Genomic DNA, 19,869 nt, shown 5'->3' on the forward strand with positions numbered 1-19,869 from the left:
TGGACTTACAGAAGGTTTTGCTTTCTTTTTGATGGTATACAATGGTGCAGGGGTGTGGTTCATACCTATCGCTGGGCGTACAGACAGGTTTCCATAAAGCTCATTAAGGGTGTGGACTTGCCCTGGACTCAATTCTCCTGACAGCACTGTAGAGCGGGACTTACTGTGGGCTCTCTAACAATACTAGGCAATGGGTTTGTCTAACCCTCCCAGGCAAATTTGGATGAACACTGCTGTAGAAAGTAGGACAGTGCCCCCTATTGGTGGAACGTGGCAGGGAAGAGCTAGCAATGGAGAAATGTGTTTAGAACAGCGGTGGGTGGATAAGCTGAGATGATGATGCAATAATCAGCACATGCAGCGTTCCTCACACGACATCTGGGGGAACGCCAGTCCTGAAGGCTCGCTGGGAAGTCACGTGCACTGAGAAGCACCAGAGCACGTACTGGAAATCAGAGGATCCCCTAAAAGCAGTGCAGGCTCCATAATCAGATGGACATACACATTCTCTCGTGACCCTGAGAAAGGTACCGTATGTTGCCATGTGTAATGCATACTCTTTTGCCCAGATTTGAGGAAAAAATGAGGATGCTCACTATACATGGGTGGTACTAATTCTCACATATCACATGAATTACACATGGGAATAAGCACTAAAACATGGTGTGCATGATACATGGCAAAATACGGCACTGCCTTTTGAGCTGCTTCAGTTTCCTCATCTATAAAATGGGAACGACTCCCACCTCGTGCTATCCATCACTAGTTGAGGGGTCTTGGTCAAGACCTCACTTTGCCTCCGTTTTCCCACCTGTAGAATGGGGATAATAACACCAGCCAGCACAGCAATGGTGAGGGGTACATGAGATCATGCTTGTGAAGAGCTTAGCTGAGTATCTGGGACAATAAACGTTCCAAACGTTTATAACTCTTACTGAAATTTAAGGGCCCTATGAAGTCTCACATTAAAGAAACCTATTTAATTCTGGTTAACCCATTTGACCACAGAACCCGTTTCCATTTGTTTTTGAATCATATAAATCTGTGTTCCTCGGAACACCTTTTAGAAGATACTGGTCTAGTGATGAAGTGGTGGCCTTGGGTATAACTAGTAACAGGTCAGCAAAATGTCTCTGTAAAGAGCCAGATAGTAAACTATATTTTAGCCTTTGTAGGCCACATACAATTTTTCTTTTCTTTAGGTTTTCTATATTTATTTTTAGAGAGTGGGGAAGGGAGGGAGAAAGAGAGGGAGAGAAACAATGATTTGTGAGAGAAACATTGATCGATTGCCGTCACACGCCCCGATCTGGGGACCTGGCCCGTGACCCAGGCGCGTGCCCTGGCCAGGAGTTAAACCAGTGACACTTGGGTGCGCAGGCTGGCGCTCATCCCACTGAGGCACATCAGCCAGGGCAGGCCATATATAATTTCTGTTGCATATTCTTCTTGGTCTTTTTCAGCTCTTTAAAAATGTAGAAACCTGTCTTAGCTTGGGGGCTTCACAGAAACAGGCAGTGGCCGAGGGCCACACGTGGCCCAGGTATATAGTTCACCCACCCCTCATCTGCTACGTTCTAGCTGTTCATGGGCTGGTCCGGGGACACTGACTCAGCAGCCATCCAAGCAAAGGCCCCTGAGGGGTTCTGGGGGACACACGTGGTCACGCAGGGGCTACGAGAAGACCGGCACTTAGACAGCACTCCCCAGGCTCCGCCCTGCAGGCCAGAACCACAGAGCTGACTGACCACAGTCCAGCTCTGAGACCCATGTCCAGGTTGGCCCCAAAGACACAGGGCAGAGTGAACTTCAATTCCTGCCTCATGGACCCTGCTCTTTCAGGAAAAGGTTCTGGAAATTACCTCACTCTCCTAAGAAGGGAAAAGGCGAAATGCAAACAGGGCAGATGCCAGCAAGTGACCTCACCCCATGAGGAGCCAGGATTGCTGCTCGCCCTGTGGCACATGCTCCTGCTGCCCCCTCTCAGCGCAACACCAGGGTCGGGGCAGGGAGATAAGGCTGGCGACACATTTCAGGCGTGGACAGCTAGAGGAGTGACCTGGGGCTTGAAGCAGCAGCAGACAGTCCATGTCCTGAGCTTCTGCTTCTAATTAGTTTTGTTTGAGAGCGAGACAGACAGGAGTTCTCCTCTCTGATAACCAGGATTAGTCACCAAAGTGAAAGAGACAGGGTGCACACGCTTGCTCATGTCAAGAGGCTACCACACATTCCTCTCTCCCGGCAATCTGATCAGTGTGGAACATCGAACCCAGCATGTTCTGCCGCTCTAAACAGAGACACGTCACCCATTTCTGGATCCTTCTTGTAGGACAAAGGCCACAGTTGCCCTGGGGTTACCTGGAGCAGGATCGAGTCATTCCCGATTTGACTTGAAGACGACATCTGCCGGCATTCCCCTAACACCATCGAGGCCACAAACACCACTGCGGTGGTTACCAGAGACACCAAGAGGCTCTCCAGGACCCTAGGAAGCAAAGGGGAGCCGCAATGAGGCGGTAACAGCACAGCCCGGTCCTGGAAACTCAGACACACAGCCCCGCCTGCCCCCAGCCCCCGTTTTCCCAAGGGGCGTGCACAGCAGCCCCCCGTCAGTCAGCGCGTGTTCTAGCAATTTCTGCATAAAAAGTGCGTAGCCAGGGACGTGGCTGCTGCGTCCACATCATCTCTCTCTGAGGAACAAGATGGCCTTTCATTTTAGGTCCCTGGGGTGAGAGTCTCCCTGACCCTCCTGACTCTGTCAAGTGTCCACATGGCAAGTCAGGAGAGGCCGGGAGTCGACCAGCAACTCTGACATAAATTAAGCTCAGATGCAGCCTTCCGGCCTGTCTGACAAATACGGTAGGTGCATGACCCTGTCTATAGTCCATCCTACACATGAAAGCAAAGCTGGTGAGGGAGGCAGGGTTGGCCCTGAGACCACCTCCCTCGGGAGAGATGCCCCGCCCACACCCAGCGTGGGCGGCCACGGCAGGCTGGGGGAGGCGACTGCTCGGGTACCTGACGAGCTTAGGTTTCGGGTGCACGTTTCGCATTCGGTACTTTGCAAGCCTCTTGTTCAGGCAGTTGAACGTGGCTCCCAGGAGGCCCCCAATGACCCCCATCACAACGAAGAAACCCAAATCCATGGCTGTCCAGAGGTGACATTTTTTATCAGAGTCAGAGCACTGAGAGAAGGGCAAGGGAGGGAGAGAGAAAAACCGGAGAGCCCATGAGCACAGGCGGGGACGGAAGCAGAGAAGACGCACACAGCGGGCGAGGCTGCCATCTCTCCTCAGAGCCGCGCGTACTGATGCCCCTCCTGCTCCGGGCAGGGGGTGAGCTCGGGAGGCTGGCAGCGCAGAGACTGCACCAGAAGCTGCGCCTGCCCTTCCACTCACTTCTCTCTGGTACTTAGAGCAACTCTCATTGGTCAAGCAAGAAATCTGGGGGGCGCCCTAGCTGGTGTGGCTGGGTGGACTGAATGCTGGCCTGGGAACCAAGGGGTTGCTGGTCCGATTCCCAGTCAGGGCACATGCCTGGGTTGCCCGCCAGGTCCCTGGATGGGGGCGTGTGGGAGGCAGCCACACACTGATATTTCTCTCCCTTTCTCTTCCTCCTTTCCCCTCTAAAAATAAATAAATAAAATCCTTCAAAAAAAAAAAAAAAAAGAAAGAAATTCTGGGGGAAAAGGACAGAACATGCCTTAAACTCGCCGAAGCTCAGCAGTCCAGGGAGCTGGAAGGAGCCCCAACTTCCAAACTGAATTCCGGAACGAAAGAAGTTGAGGGTGAAGGTGGCCGACATGGAACAAAAGAGCTAGAGACAGGTGACAAAAACAAGAACGTTCAACAGCAACAACTCCTACCTTCTCCCTGACCCTCCTCCTAAGCCCCCGCTGTGCACCGAAACCTGCGGACTCCAGGTCTGACCCGGGGTCGGCGGCCACTGCAGGAGAGGCACCCCCGTGTGAACAGCTGTGCCACAGGCCACTGGAAGCTTTCGTTTCAACCGCCTGTTGTTGCAGCTTATTTACTTAGAGCCAGTCACGCGCCAGCTCCTGAGCCAAAAAGGAACAGTCACCACGAGAGGAAGAACGTGCTCCTCTAAGGTAGGAGACGGGGCTCGGCTCGGGCTCTGCCTGCCTGCCCGCCGGCCACGCCAGCGCCACCTTTTCCCACCGCGTGGCCCATCGAGGGAGGAGGTAAGGGCAGTCTGATGTGGGGAATGCAAGGGCATGGGTGTGAAAAGCCCAGGAAGGCCTACGCGTGGCCGTTGCGGGCGTCTGAGGCAAAGGGACTTCCGACATGGTGGACCCTGCTGGTCTCATCAGAACCACGGGTATCAAGTGCGGTATGTCCAGCTTGAACCTGCACACACTGCCCCACATGAGAGGTTTCCCCTGCAGGTCCTCACCACTTTCCATGTGAGCCCTTGGTTCCAGAAGGACGAACCCTCCTCCAGGCTGAACAGGGTGCCGCCGATGGGAGCCCCGAAAGCCGCAGCGACGCCGGCGGCCGCCCCTGCGGACACAAAGTCCCGCTTGTCTCTGGGGAGGGAAGACAGGTGGTTTACTGGAGAAAGAGCCCTGGGCCACAAGAGGCTGCGTGTTCCTTTCTTATCTGCCACCGTTGTATCCAACCTTTTATCTCAGGACCCAGGAGGCCAGGGCTGGAGGGCAGGTCTCTGGGGAAGCCGCCTGGGCAGCAGCAGGGCCGTTCACCCGGGAGCCAGACGCTCTCAAAGGCCAGAGTTCCTCCAAGTGGAGGGGCCTCCTGAACATGGCATCGCAGCCCCAGCTCAGTCCCTGCTGAGCTACACGTTCCCCAGCTCTTCCTTCTAGAAAGCCACAGCTTCCTGAAAAGGCCCAAGTGCTGGTTACATGCAGAAGAGTGGGTAACAACGACTTGCAGGAATACCAAGACGGGAAGGTGGACCCCAACTCTGACCCAGGGCCCCAGGTTCCAAGGGCCTGGTGTGCTGGGCGGTTTCACACACACAAATCCCATAGAGCAAGAAAGGACCGAGAAAGCCCCTCCCGACCCAGAAAGGCGGCAGATGAAGCACACTGCGCTGGACCAGGACATACACTCTTGAGAGCACACCTGCGGGCTGTCTCGGAGGTGGTTTTCATCTCCATCGCCTGAGACGCCTCCAGGCCTTAGTGCACAACAAAACAGAGGCCACGAGGCCAGCTGGGCCCTTGTCAGTTATTTTCAGGACAGTAGCTCAAAGCCCACCTCCTTTCTGACACCAGGGTCCGCTCACAGCCTGCCCAGTAGGGGAGATGATGAGCCGGCGAGAGCGAGTATCGCGTCTGAGGGGCAGTAAATGTCACCCCGCTAAGTTTAAAAAAAAAAAAAAAAAAAAGCAGCAGCCAAAAAATGAAAATCCAATTCCTAACCTTTCCATACCTGTCACTTCGGAAATAGGGGAAGTTAACCTGGATCTTCCGGAAGGAGATGCTCTGAAACTACAATGAGAAGAAACAAAGTCAGGGGCCAAATCTGTGGGACCCTGGGCGAGCCCACTCCCCCGCCCTGCCCAGCACACCTGGGCAGATGTGCTGAAAGAAGGGAGACCCCAGAGTAGCAGCCTGGAGAAGAAGAAGTTATCTTTGGGAGGAACGTCCCTTCTTGCCCCTAAATTTCTGGGATCTTCAGAAACTGCATTTTGAGCATAGTCAACAAGTCAGAAAGAAAATGGGGAAGGAAACAGCTGAGCGAAGCGTTGGAGGAAACAGGAGCTGCTCCGGGGACGGCGGGAAGGAAGGGACCAGGCGCCCCCTTCCAACCCATCCGCCAAATGCTCGTGGGGCTGCCTGTCCCTGCCCACTTCTGGGAGGCCGGGGGCTGGACGTGGACACGAGGCAGCAGCAAGACGAAGCAGAAGACGGGCTGCAGTCGAGACCATCCTTCTCCAATGCTTCGACCCCTCACTACCAGTCACTCCCACCCTCAGGGCGGGCGAGGGAGGCGTCCTCGCAGACGTCTCTCCAGCCTGCCGCCGGAGTCTAGACCGGCCCGCAAGGACAGGAGCTTCGGAAGCAGAGCCAGGCCCTTACCCTGGGCTGCTCCTGGCCCCGTGCTTCCTCAGGTGCACTCGGCACGGCCCCACGCCCTGAACCGCCTCAGATGTGCCTCCAGCACCTCGGGGTCGGCAGCACTGAGCTGACCTCCCAACCGCCTTACATGGAGGTGCTGGCCAGTGGCCGTGGGGACACCAGGTGACTTCCGTTTGAACAGACATTCTCTAGGTCCCATTTCTGATCCTAGGATTTGGCAGGCCCTTGTTAAAACTTTGAGGTACCGTGCCCTGCCTGGTGTGGCTCATTGGCTGGGTGTTGTGCAGCAAACCGAAAGGTCCCGGTTCGAATCCCAGTCAGGACACACGCCTTGGCTGCAGGTTTGGTCCCTAGCTGGGGTGCATGCAGGAGATAACTGGTTGTTTCTCTCTCACATTGGTGTTTCTTACCCTGTCTTTATCCTTCTCTTTCCCTCTCTCTAGAATAAGGAAAACAAAAACCAAAAAAACTCTGAGGTACCAGTTTCCCGCTCTCCTGGCAGATAGGCTACATAATTTTCACATCAACCCTAACTGGCATCAGACTCCAAAGCCGCATCTGGGTGCTCCCAGGGGGCTCCTTCCCAAACGGAACCCGAGAACAGCCCTGCCTGGGAGGGCGCTGTGAGGGCCTTGCCCGCCCGCCCGTCCTCACCTGAGGGAGGCCAGCGCCCACCACAGCTCCACTGTGGATCATGGGGCCTTCCTTCCCCACAAAGAGACCTGGAACAGGTGGAGAAGGGAGACCAACAGTCAGCACCGAGCCATCGCTAGCTTGGGAGGCCTCTGCTGCGTAAACCTTCCTCATGGTCACTTTGCAACAGAGATGACCGTGTGACTGTCTCACAGGAAGAGCGAGTTGAATTCCCACCGAGGAAGAGGACATACTCTTTAAACTCTGGATTGCGCACCAGCAAGGTACAGCCTGTGGGCCACACAGGATCACCCGGCTGTTTTGCGTACAGCTGGGGAGCAAAGGATAATTTTTACATTCTTACCTGGGTATGTTTTAAATGTTATGTAGGTACCTACCTAAATAATATTTTCCACTTTGTCTGTTGGCCCACAAAGGCTAAAATACTGATTATCTGGCTGTCTGTCCAAAAAGCTCGCCGCCTTTGCTAAAAGCCTACTCCGTAAACCAACTAGATGGTCGGTCTCTTTCAAAACTGAAGGGTGACTTCCCAACAGTGTCTGCATTAAAACGATACGCTGTCAACAGCAAGTGCAGAGTTGTGTTTGAGAGCGGCCCCTCAATCTAAATCGACTTCATTTACACACACATTCTTGTCATCTACACCAGGGGTCCCCCGCCCCCACCCGCAGGGCCTGAGCTCCACCTCCTGTCTCCTCCTCAAGCCTTCCACAGCGGGCTAGCCAGCGAAGCTCACCTGAGCTCCACCTTCTGTCTGTCCCTGGTGGGGGACCACCGATCTACACCCCTTGAAGATTTGAAGGTAAAAGTCAGAAAGACCCTCCTTACCTCCAGCCACACTGAACAGCACCCCGAAGGCTTTGCAGAGCAGGGTCCGGAGACGTACAATTCCGGGCACCTTCACACCATTCAGATAGCATTTGATCTCGGGTATCCCAGAACCTGCTGCCACAGGCTGGCGGTGGAGAGGCACACGCTTACACTCAGTGCATCAGCTCCATGGCCTGCGCTCCTCACGCGCGATGCAGGGGCAGCTGGATTCTTTCCTTGGCCTCTGCATCACCTGGCGGGCCTGGGAACACACAGGCACCTGGCCCCACCCTGGGTTCCTGACTCAGTAGGTCTGAGGGGCAATGGACGTGCACATCTGTCTAACAGGTGATTTGGAGTCACCTGGGGAGCCTTTCTACAATCCAAGCAGACGCCCCACTTCCAGAGATTTTGATTTCATTCATTTGAGCTGGCCCCAGGGTACCAGCTGTGTTTGAAGTTCCTAATGGACCCCAAGAGATCCTAATGGGCCCCAAGGTGGGGAACCGCCCTCCTCATCTAGATGTTTCCTCTTTAATTTCACCGGAGGCCACAAACCTTCCCGTTCAGAAACACTTCTACCTGAATGAGAGGCCACTTTCTGCAGGACTCTACATTCCGAGCCTGATTCAGGCCTCTGACCGTCCCGTAGCGGCGATGTAGAGGAGCTGTGCAGGACCCAAAGCCTCGACCACCCAACGGCAGCACCCACACCCCTCACCTCGATTAGGACGAGAAGGCTCCCCAAGAAGACAAAGATCAAGTTGAAACCCAGGAGTTCAAGGAGGGACAGGGCGAGGCAGCCCTTCTGGCTGCATTCCTCCACCGCTACAGAAGGCGGGCTAAGGAAACCGCGCTGCCAACCGAGGGCGTCCCCGCAGGCGTCCCCGCAAGCCCCCGACCCGGCGCGGCTCCTCCTCTGACGCACGCCTCCTGCTCCTCCAGCTGGTCCACGTGTAACTCTTTTAACTACGAAATGCTGCAAAACATTTCCGCCCCCCCCCCCCCAGCAACTGCCTTGCCCGTCTGGCCGCTCAATCCTTTGGAATGTTAGAACCGGGCACATTAACCTTCCGTCTGGGATTCAAACAGTTTTCAAATTGTTTACAGACATAAGAATCGAGCAGACGTTAGGACTCACGTAAGCCCCACTTCTGTCAGCCTATCTGCACATGCAGAAAGTCCTTCCTTAGTTTCCTCACACCCTGAGAAATCTCCCCGCTGTGCGTAATCATTCCCCTTTCCCTTCTCACAAACACCTGGTTCCTGCCTTCCGCCCGGGGTCACAGCCAGACCTGGGCTCCTGGCTGTTTCGGGGCTTCCCACGCGGTGACTCCGAATCTCAAGGAAACGCTTGTTGCGTCTGGCCTCTTTGTGGTGGGTTAGCGCTTGTGTACTTTGAGATGCACCCACATTGTTCCCTATGTTTCTAAAAATAAAATTAGGGTATTGTATTTTAGGCACATACTCCAACTTCCTTTTTCTTAGTCGATGTTATGTTCTTTAAAATTAGCTATGTCCATATACACAATTCTGGCTCGTTCATTTTAACTTCTGCACAAAACTGTACTATATGAACATTCCCTAACTTTTTCCATTTTCCCACTCGGTGTGATTTCAACTTCTTGCGATCACACACCTGCAACAAACATCTTCCTAAGTGCCTAAGGTCCACAGCAGGGGGAGGAGCGCCTGAGTCCTGGGGAGGTGGCAGCTTTAAATATCCACTTCCCTCATCAGAGGTGAGGCGGGCACTTTTTCGCAGGTTCAGGTTCGTTTACTGGCCATTCAATGTCCCTCTACTGACTAGTAAAGGATGCCCGTTCACAGCCTTTACTAGTTTTTCTGTTGTTTGGGCTTTTTTTCTTAGCGCTTCCTCTGTTCTTCCTCTGTTCTAGATGCAAACGACCTGTCTTTTAAATGCACAGTGAATAACTTCCCTGAGGCTGTGGACTTGCCCTTTGTTGACATTGTTTTGGGATTTGTTTGAATCAGGGGTCAAATTTTCTAACTTTGCCCTTTCACTGTGTGTCTTCTGGGATTTTAAGAAATGATTCCCTCCTCTTGACATCACATAGTGTCTTCAAAGTTTTGTTTTGCCTATTTACATTTTTAATCCATCTGGAATGAATTTCTAGTACAAAGTAGGAATCTAACGTTCCAGAATCTTTTATTAAAATTTTATCCTCACTGACCAAGCGCACTCACTCTGTCATTCACTGCATTTCCCATATGGGCCAGCTTCTGCTTCTCTAATATTTTCCACTGTCTAATGAGGTACTCTTGCACCCGTTTGACACTGTTTCAATTACTTTATCATAAATTATGTAAGTCTTGACATCTAGTAGGGCAAGTCTCCCTGTTTCTTGCTCAAAAGTGAGACAGGACAGTGAGAAGCTAGGAAAATTCCTAGACAAATATAATGCGGAAACTGAGATAAGAATATTAAACCAGACCAAATAGTCTGAGCAACTTATGGACAGCTGGTGAATTCCTAGACCTTATCTCATCTAACCAAGGTTTACATCTCTCCTCCCTAACCAGGGACTACATAGCCTCTCTGGCCATAAACCAGGTGTCTGGGGAAGAGAGGGAATCTGATGCGAAGGAAGTAACATGGAACAAGGGGAGCCAGCTGGGGAAGAAGCTGAGCAGCCCCCCTCACTCCCTATGGAAACAGTGTGTCTGCGCCCATCTGCGCTGCCCCAGGAATTGCCCCTGCCCACACCCCTCCATTCTCCCTACATCAACTTGTTTCTGAAAGCTCGAGGCAAGCGGGATGTTAGGGCTCCCCCCCCGCAAAAACGTTTCGGGTTGTCGGCCTCTGATATTAACAGAAGCACAGTTATAATCCAACCCGTCTCTGCTTTTTGGCTGAGTGGTGACAGGCAGCGCAGTCCCTGGACTCAGTGGCCCTCTGGTTTCAAAAACAGCTTAACTACTTTTGACATTTTATACTTCCAAACACATTTAGGAAGAGAATTTTCAAGTTCCTTGAAAAATTCTACTGGCGTTCTCATTGGCATGACACTGGATTTATAGATTGATTGGGAAAAGCAGGCATCTTGGTGGTATGTGTCTTACTAATCATAAATATGAGAATCTATTTTATTACTGGTCCTTTTGTGTCCCTCACTGGTAATTAAAAACCCTAAAGCCAAACATGGCTAATTAAATAGCTCTTCACAAATCTTGTCTACTGTTAAAACTCACTTCTAAACAAGAAAGCAAAATCAGAAACTGCTGACACCCAAAAACACCAAGAGTTGTGCAAAGGATACATGTCTGCACCACTCCGAACTTGAGCTGGGTGAAGAGGCGCACAAAGAAGTCCACAAAGAGACCCACCTGCGAAGAGAGCAAGGGTGCCGTGAGCCACAGAGCGTGTCCTGGTGGCGGTCCGCGGGCACTGCCCTCGAAGGCACAGACCGCCCCCGCTGGGCTTGCGGCCCTGGGCACCCACCGCCGTTACCAGCCAGCACTGGGTGAGTGGGCTTCCCTCGGTCACGCTGGCTCTCCAGAGGGCCCCGCTCCAGCCTGGCCCCACTGCCCAACAAAGAACAAAAGAACAGGGCACAGCTATGTTGAGAGAAGGAGGGCAAAACAAAGAAGGAAAAGGATGCAGAAGATGATGGGAGACCAGGGAAGAGCACTGTGTCTTCAGTGATGCTTAGCGGGCAACTCGGGCTGAATTAATCGTTTTATTGAAATTTCGCATGAGCTTAGGTTACGCTGAATGACAGCAATCACTTAGATGTTTATGAGTTTTGCATGTTGGTTACTACCACTTTAGATAAGTCACTATTTTGACTTATAACTGTCTTATAGAGTCAATGGTTACCCTGGTAGGTAAGGAAAAAAAAAACAAAAACCATTCACCTTCCACTAGTCTACTCTCCCAAGTCCCTGCTTAAAAGAGAACTGGAAAGACTTCTGACTTTGTAGATTCAGGATCCAAGGCTTAAAGCCTTTAACTCCAGGCTTCCCTCAAGCCAATGCCGGAGGCTCTTATATATTAAAGTAACAAGTGGTGACAAGTCAAAGGACAATAGAGCCAGGATCAAGAGGAACAAGCAGCCACCTTTTGGAGGCAGGCCTTCCTTCCCCTAACATGCGGGTGCCAGGGAAAGCTGCTGGCATTGATAAATGGCACTTCAAAGGAGCTGGATTCGAAAGTAGCAGGAAGACTAACAAGCAGGCGGCTAATGGCTATGTTCACTCCAGGAAAATCTGCAACCAGCACTATATACAGCAAAACTAACAAACACCCTGAAATGTCAATAAAACAAAGAAGCCAGCCCAAGGTGCCCCACACTGATACCCACTCAAATGTTACCAAAAGAGGCCTCTGAATGCCATTCCTCTTGACTAGTAAGATGTTCCTTGACCTCTGGAATTATTTCACTATAGTGAAAATCTGGCAGGCGCCATGAAAACAAAAACTGTGGCTGGCCCTTGTGGCTACAATCTATTAAACACGTGTTGCCGTTCTACGGGCACAGCATGCAGACTTAAGTAAGAGACCTGTGGTCAAGCCTAGAGAAAGGTGATAAGCAGACTGCTGCTTAGGGATATATATAACCCCTACTATGGGCTGAATATTTGTGTTTATCCCCCACCCCAAATTCATGTTGAAATTCTAGCCTCAATAATGATGGTATTTGGAGGTAGGGCCTTCAGGAAATGGTAAGATCATGAGGACGGAGCCCTCGTGAACGGGGTTAGTGCCCTTAGAAAGAGACCCCAAGAGGGATCGGGAACTGGGGAGGGCGAAATAGGTGAAGGGGATTCATCGTATGGTGATAGATGGCAACTACACTTACAGGAATGAACACTACGTAGTATATACAACTACTGAATTAAACTGTAGTATTCCTAAAATATATATAACCTACATACCAATTTTACCATGATTAAAAAGGGAGAGACCCCAGAGAGCCCCGTTGCTCCCTTCTGCCAAATGAGGACAGAGCAAAAAGATGGTCAGGAAGCAGGCCCTCACCAGACACTGATCTGCTGGCCTTTCATCTTGAACTTCCAGCCTCCAGAACTGTGAGAAATAAATGTCTGTTGTTTAAGCCACCCCAATTATGGTGTTTTTTTGTTATAAAAGCCCAAATGGACTAAGACAACCCCCTATTCAAACACGGCATTGATGGAAAATCAGATTTGACATGTATCATTTCGATTGACTGCTAACTCTTCCAGCTTTTCACCACAGTTAAGTCAGCAGTTACGGTTCCAGACCTAGTGTTACTGTAATCATTGGTAGTGTTTCATAATCTTTTCTTGTTGGTGATTCATCTGTGAATGTGCTAACCCCAGAACCCTGAGTGTTCAGGCGTATTCCTTTGCCCATGGCTGCCAGCTTTACCTTCAAAAAAAAAAATGAGCCCTGTGCAGGGAAGAAGCCAAGGGCAGTACCAAAGTTTCAGCGAGATCTACGGTGTCCTGTTGCCTGGTACGCTGTGTGCAGCCAAGGGTATGGCACTCACAGTTCAGTTCCCACTGCTTTGCTTTTTCTCTACAGAGTGCCCTCTACATCCACTGAGTACTCTGCCTCCCAAGTTATCTGATAAGACCATGACTTATGTAAGAGACAGGGCTTGACCAAACCTCTGAGTGCCTTAAAGAACACCAGAGTTGTATGGCTCACTTTCATTTCATAAAGGGAAAGCAAAAGAAAAGTATGAATAACAGTGTCAGGTTATTAATTTAAAAAAAAAGGGAAAAATGACAAAGCAGTCCCAGTCATGACAAACAACTTATTCATCAGGCCTGAGCTTGACCTCAGCCCCCTCCACCCCTTCCGGCCCACGGTCCAGCCCAAGCCCCGCCTGCTCACCAGACCCGTGCAGACTCCGATGGCAAACACCACCATCCACTTCACCGCCTCATACCTGCGACTTTTCTGTTCACACAGGAAAAGAGTGACTCAGTTTGTTACAGGGTTCTATTGGCAGCAGGGAAGGAACAGATCTTGGCCAAAGAGTTTTAGAGTATATTTCACAGGGCAGCAAAAATGGCAAGGACAATGTCTGATATGGAGGGTGCTTTACAAGGCAAGAATGATGAACTCTAAGAGGCTGGGCCAGTGGGTACCCTGGCTGGCAGGATGAAGGTCTAAGGGATAAATGCCAGTTTCTCACAAAAGAAGTTAAAAGGGCAAAGGGATAAAGGGAAAGGAGCTGCCATAAGACCTACTCAGTCCCAAGAAATCAATAAGAGACTCACCTTGTTATCCATGGTCTCCAAAACTTCGAGGTAAGGGTCATTGATACAGCGATCATAATCCAAACTCTGAAAGAGGGACATGTGAGTAAAAAAGTCATTGTATGGTAGAATATGATCCCATTTTGAGGAAAGAAAGTGAAGATTATTTGTACGTCAGCATACATAAAGCAAAAACACCTGGGAAAACTAGTAACAGTGGTTATCTCAGAGGTGGTATTTTAGGAGGTGTTCATGTCTGGGTATTGTTTGAAATTTTCATAGCCAACATGGTATATTTTTTATATTTAAAAAATATTATTTTTTTTCTGATTACACAAAAAGCCACAGTAAAATATTCTGCTGAGAAACTAGACTCGTCCATGAGTGATTAAGTATACATATTTTAATCAAGTGAGTGACATCACATTCTAGGAACAAACAGGAAATAAAAGAAAATGTTGAAAACGATGACTATTCCCCATCCCAAATATTTATAGAAATGACTGGCCAACTAATTATTTGCTTGATCGTTTTGTCTAACAATGCTATGACTCTACAAACATTTAAAAGGTTCTCCAATGTCCAGAACAGGCAAACCTAGAGTCGAGAAAGCAGGTTGCCTAGGGTGGGCGACTCTGCACAACGGGACAGGGAGGAGATGAAACCGTCCTGAAACTGATTTGGTGATGGCTGCACAGCTCTGCTACGCGCAGCATCCCCCTGAATTGTACACGTTAAATGGGTAAGTCGTATAGCATATGAGTTATATACTGATACTGACCCTAACCCTGAACAAAGCTGGTTTAAGGGGCATTTAGAAACAAATGCAATACCAGAACACCAATCTTTTTTCTTTTCTTTTCAAATAAATCAGTTGAGACCCTAACATTGTAAATACATACTGAGGAACTTTATGATCTGTTATTAAAATCAGATATTGTTACTTCTCCTTTGCCATGACTGACTTCCTTTTATTTCTGCTGTATATGCTGCTCTTTGGTTTGGAAGACAAACTTCTTAAAAAGTTTTTTATAGGCATCCAGCAGGGCTGCTGCCTGTGGTTATGAGCAAAATAGCACCTGGCCATGGGGGGAAAGGGGGGCTAAGACACAGCCCAACTTCAGCCAGGGAGGACAGCTGGCGCTCACCCAGAAAGCATCTTCAGTGGGCCTTGGGCTGGGGGTCCTATTATGGCCCAGAGGGGGGCCTTTTTGTAATTCAAAAGAGCCTGTGACCTGCATGAAAACAGTACTATTCAGTAACTGGCACCATCTAACTTCCAATGGGACAGGTAGGAAGTTACTCTTCTTGAAACCATCTATGTGAATGGATGGCAAAGAGGGGATTCTAACATCTTGTAAGACCCCGGACTTATCAGACAAGAAGTCAAGCATGTGTGATGAATTCTTACTAAGGTGAGGAGCACGTTTTAGAAAGATTTTCACCAGAAGGGTTTTCTAGGTGAGCCTTAATGAATACAATCTGAGCAGGCTTTTCTGATGAAGCACCTGGCTAAACTGGCTTTTACACAAAGTGAATGCTCTCAAGCAGCTCTAACTCAGAAGATGTCTAATTGAGAAATATGAATGACTCACAGGGAAGAACATTAACCCCTAACATTTATTCATACACATGCCTATCAACTGAAAGCAAGTGCGTTACGAATCTAAGTGCAACTCAGTGAAGGAGTGGAGGCGGCTTGGGACCAGCAGGGTCCACGGGGCAGGGAAGCTGCGGGAGCTCCTGGGGCAGGGTGAGGGCTGAGACAGCGTCAGCGACGGCAACGATCAGGACGGTATCACCAGGTTCAATGAGGTGACAATACGATATCGAGCGTCTTCTACTAATTCTTGCAAACCTCTCAACGATAGGTAGCAAACAGATATTTTAAGAACATGAGAAACTACATCCGTGGAGTCCATGCTTTCCGAGCATTAAAAGAAAGAGGAGGACATTAAACTACACTATAGTGGGGCAAGTGGCAAGTTCCAGAATCCTAAGATGATTTTGTCAAGTAAATTTCAAAGAGAAAAAAGAGAAGGAGGAACCTAAAGAGAAGATTTAAAACATGTAACAAACAAATGCAATGTGAGGACCTTATTTGGAATCTGATTCAAACAAACTATCAAAAAATACATATGACATTTGTAAGACAGCTGAAAAACTGGATGTTGACATCAAGGAATTATTGTTAATTTCACAGGTGTGAAAATGGTATGGTGTTACGGCACACACACAAAAAAAGTCCTTACTTTCTAGTGATGCATATGAATTATTTATGGGTGAAATGATGTATGTATAGAATTTTCCTCAAAATAGCATGGAAAGGTGATGAGGAAAGAGTGAAAGAACAAAATGGAGTGATCATAGCCAAGCAAAGAGAATTTCTTTAATCAGAAAGGCCTGAAACGTAAGAAATAGGTTTTACTTCACTTTAACAAGCCTGAGGACTTACACTTTTGAAACTCAGTTTGTGTATCAGTGCCTGAAGATTATGTGTATATCCTCTAGATAAGCCTCTGAAGAACTTAGGGAAGAATGTCCCAGAATCCTCACTGCCTGACATCTGGAAGGTCACCATCCCGGACCAATCCAGAAGAACGCAGGCTGCCCTGCCTGGGGTGGCTCAATGGACTGAACACCGGCGTGCAGATCAAAAGGTCACCAGTTCGATCCCCGGCCAGGGCACATGCCTGGGTTGTGGTTGGGGGCCTGTGAGAGGCAGCTAAATGATGTCTCCCTCCCTCCCTTCCCCTTTCTCTAAAAACAAATAAATAAAACCTTAAAAAAAAAAATGCAGGAGTGATTTTTCTCAAGAACGTACTTTACACTTCTAAAAACTCAACTTTTTTCTTCAGAACACTATCTCAAGGCCCTTGAATATAACGTTGTCATTTAATTCTAGTGAAGCCTCCCGATTGCCCCCCACTCAGCAGACAGGGAGGTGGGTGGGAGCAGCGAAGAACCAAGGTCAGGCAGGGGTGGGATGGCTGCTGCTGACACTGTGTGGTGAGCACGGGGTCCCAATACACTGTTCTGTCCATTTTGGTATATGTTTAAAGTTGTCTGTAATAAAAGGTCCTTTCCTTTCCTTTCCTTTTTTTTTTTTTTTTTTTTTCTGAAGCACGAGTAGAGATGCTCTGTGTGTGTAATAGAGTCTTGCACCCTCTGCTTGCTTACACGCCTCGGAGGCGCTCAGTACTGCTGGAAACAGCTTGCAGATGCCCTGGATGGTGAGAAAAGGCAGGGTATTGGCCAGGCCCTCCCTGCAAGCCATTCCCCTGGCTGCAGATGCCCTTCAAGGACTGTCCTCAGGGAAGCACTGTGCCTCCAGGTTCTCAAAGTGTGGTTCCTGGACCAGCAGCAGCAGCAACAGCAGCAACACCTCCTGGGAACTTGTTAGAAGTGCAAGCTCTCTGTCCCACCAGACTCACTGAATAGAAGCTCTGTGTCTTATAGGACCGTGATGCATGATCACTTTTGAGAACCACAGGAACAGAGGGTTGGAATAGAAAACTGACCTGAGATCCCAAAACCATTGCTCTGAGTTCATCTCCTGCCGGGGTGGAGTGAAGCTGGGAACTGTACTTGGGGTCAGGGTGTGGGAGGGGAGAGGTGGCTGATGCTCTGTGGGGCATGTGCTAGCACAGAGCCGAGGGCTTTCTTTCTTTCTTTCAAGATTTTATTCATTTATTTTTAGAGAGATGGGAAGGAAGGAGAGAAATATTGATGTGTGAGAGATACACTGACTGACTGCCCCTCCCACACTCCCAACCACAGACCTGGCCTGCAACCCAGCCATATGCCCTGATTAGGAATTGAACCTGCAACTCTTTGGTTCACAGGTCAGCACTTAATCCACCGAGCCACACCAGCCAGGGCTGTAATAAAAAAATTTTATACTACATGACAAATCACAATAGTTACACCAAATTCTTCAGCAAAAGATGACATTAAGAAAATTAGTCTGAGTACATTATTGCCCTAGAGTACTGAATTTTTAAAGTCTACATGACTTTTTTTAAAAGTATTAAACATATACATGGTTAACTTCACTTCTTGGAATTAATCTTAAGGAAGCAATGAAAGATGGATAAGATAGGATGGTCCTCACCATGCAGTCCCTCAAAGAGAAAAGTCAGATTAAATAAATTGTGGCACAATAAAATAATATTTCCGTACTTAAAAATATATTGTAGAGAAGTACCCCATAATGCAAAAATTGTTATCAAGAGGGGAGAAAAAGAGGTTAAAATATTCAGTAGAATCTCACTTTTGTTACTCAGAAAAAAGCATGTATGTAAGCATAAAAAAGGATATTTAATAAAGTAGCAATAATCATCTATCAATGAGCAGGACTATGGGTTTTTCTCTAGTTTCTTTAGGTAAATAGTCCTCTCACAATCATGGCTTTTTGTGTTTTCAAAAGTCATCATGAACTGATTACTTTACATTTCACTCCAGCAGTGCTGGCCTTACTAAACACATACACGTGCGCGCGCCATGCGTCCCACACTGACATCAGGAACTATGGTCAAGAACATTTCAGGGAGAAGCTGCTTGGACAGGAAACAATCTTCTGAATATTAAGCAAGGTCTACTGGCCCACACCTGCTGTGAGCGAACACTGTCAGCAGTTTTGCCTCTGGGTCTCCGAGTTGTAAAAGCCAGCAGTTTAACGGCAAACACATACTCTATTCAGGTTAAGGTGCCACAGATCTATGAAAGCATGGAGACACCCAGACCTTGTTTTGCGGTTGAGGTGAGAAAAGGGCTTGTTAAACAGCCCCTTTCCCAGAGGGAAGTTACCTTTCACCCACTTACCCCTGCCCTCAGAAGGTCAAAGAGCACCTCTGGTTGGAATCCTAATGCTTCGGCCTTAAGAGACCAGCTCATTTGCTGCTTTGGTTACTCAAGACAGCACCTAGGAATCTCACCTCATAATCTTTCCTTGGAAGGATCTCATCCTCCTCCTCCTGGGTTTCGCCAAGGATGGTCTAGAAAAACAGATCCACAGAAGGAAGACCCTTTTAATGATTAAAAGTGAAAGGAGGCAGAAGTGTTTACTGAAATCAGTTGCTAGCTTATAAATCATCTGGAGCCACTATCATCACAAAACAAGACCTCACTAAAAAACAACAACAACAAAACTTTTGGGATAGGGGGTGATGTGGGTGGGGGTCCAGTTGAGCTCTTCAGTTCTATTGATACACTCTCCAAATAACCAGTCCTGTCTTCGGAACACGTCAAAGACATTCATTGCCAGCTTAAGGGGGAGAAAAAAGCAGATTCCATCTGACAATGTGCAGAATCTGATATTAGAAGGGACCTGTCAAATCGGAGGACACAGCAACTCAAGTTTTCCCAGGGTGCTTTGCAGGCAAAAGCTGGATTGTCAATGACCCAGAAAGGGTTAAGGATAGAGTGAGAAAGAGCTGGAGAAATTAAGCCAGCTGCATGATAAACACAAGGTCTAGTGAAAGGGCTCATTCCGAAAATACTTGTTTCATTCAAAACTCCTTTCAGAGGGAAATAAAACAAATATATATGGGATTAATTAGAGCTGGCCTGGATTCCTTCTTAGATTCCAGGGCGGAGTTATGAGAAAAAGACTCCAGACTTGGGCACGCAAATCAGGGCAGAATCTGAAAGAGCACGGAATGCGGTCCCTACCTGCGTGCTCAGCTCGACCCAGCCCCACCTCCGGCAACGCCTCTCACCGTCCCTTAGCAACCGGCCCTTCCCCTGCCCGGCTCCCCCAGCTTCTTACCAGCTCCTCCGGAGTACGGGTCTCACGCTCACCGCAGCAGCAGCACCACCTGCAGCAACAGCACAAGGACCCCCTGCACCCCGCCATCTTCCTCTTTTACTGCCACTCCGGACCCCTGTGCCAACCCCCTCCCACCCGAGATCTGCGCCTCACGTGACTAGCCCCTGGAGGGTCACGTGGCCCTCTCGAGCTTGGGGACCAGACGTGGAGTGGCTGCAGACGGGTGGGACGAGGGCCCGCGTCACATGACGGATGGTGGAACTACTACAAACGGGACCGCTGGGCGCGGCCATATTGGGGGCGGAGCTTCCGGTCGCCCTCTGGTCCCGCCTCTCAGCAACAAACTCCTGCGCCACGCCCC

At 49.3% G+C, this 19,869-nt stretch overlaps 1 protein-coding gene across 1 annotated transcript in view; it reads right to left on the reverse strand.

Moving 5' to 3' along the window:
- CLCN6 (chloride voltage-gated channel 6) overlaps positions 1–19,622 on the reverse strand; it is a 28,195-nt gene extending 8,573 nt beyond the window's left edge. Inside the window, exons 1-13 of the mRNA XM_054579737.1 lie at positions 19,509–19,622; positions 18,676–18,735; positions 13,760–13,825; positions 13,371–13,436; positions 10,807–10,873; positions 8,247–8,353; positions 7,544–7,670; positions 6,716–6,783; positions 5,412–5,470; positions 4,414–4,546; positions 3,703–3,816; positions 3,019–3,185; positions 2,359–2,485 (exon numbers count right to left, since the gene is read on the reverse strand). Of these exons, the coding sequence (XP_054435712.1) occupies positions 2,359–2,485; positions 3,019–3,185; positions 3,703–3,816; positions 4,414–4,546; positions 5,412–5,470; positions 6,716–6,783; positions 7,544–7,670; positions 8,247–8,353; positions 10,807–10,873; positions 13,371–13,436; positions 13,760–13,825; positions 18,676–18,735; positions 19,509–19,595 (1,248 nt within the window). The 5' untranslated portion in view covers positions 19,596–19,622. The remainder of the gene's footprint in view (positions 1–2,358; positions 2,486–3,018; positions 3,186–3,702; positions 3,817–4,413; positions 4,547–5,411; positions 5,471–6,715; positions 6,784–7,543; positions 7,671–8,246; positions 8,354–10,806; positions 10,874–13,370; positions 13,437–13,759; positions 13,826–18,675; positions 18,736–19,508) is intronic.
- Between the last annotated feature and the right edge of the window lie 247 nt (positions 19,623–19,869).

The sequence above is a fragment of the Pteronotus mesoamericanus genome, unplaced genomic scaffold (genome assembly GCF_021234165.1).
Source record: "Pteronotus mesoamericanus isolate MK-2021 breed Mesoamerican mustached bat unplaced genomic scaffold, CSHL_Meso_final contig_557, whole genome shotgun sequence".
Taxonomy (NCBI): Eukaryota; Metazoa; Chordata; class Mammalia; order Chiroptera; family Mormoopidae; genus Pteronotus; species Pteronotus mesoamericanus.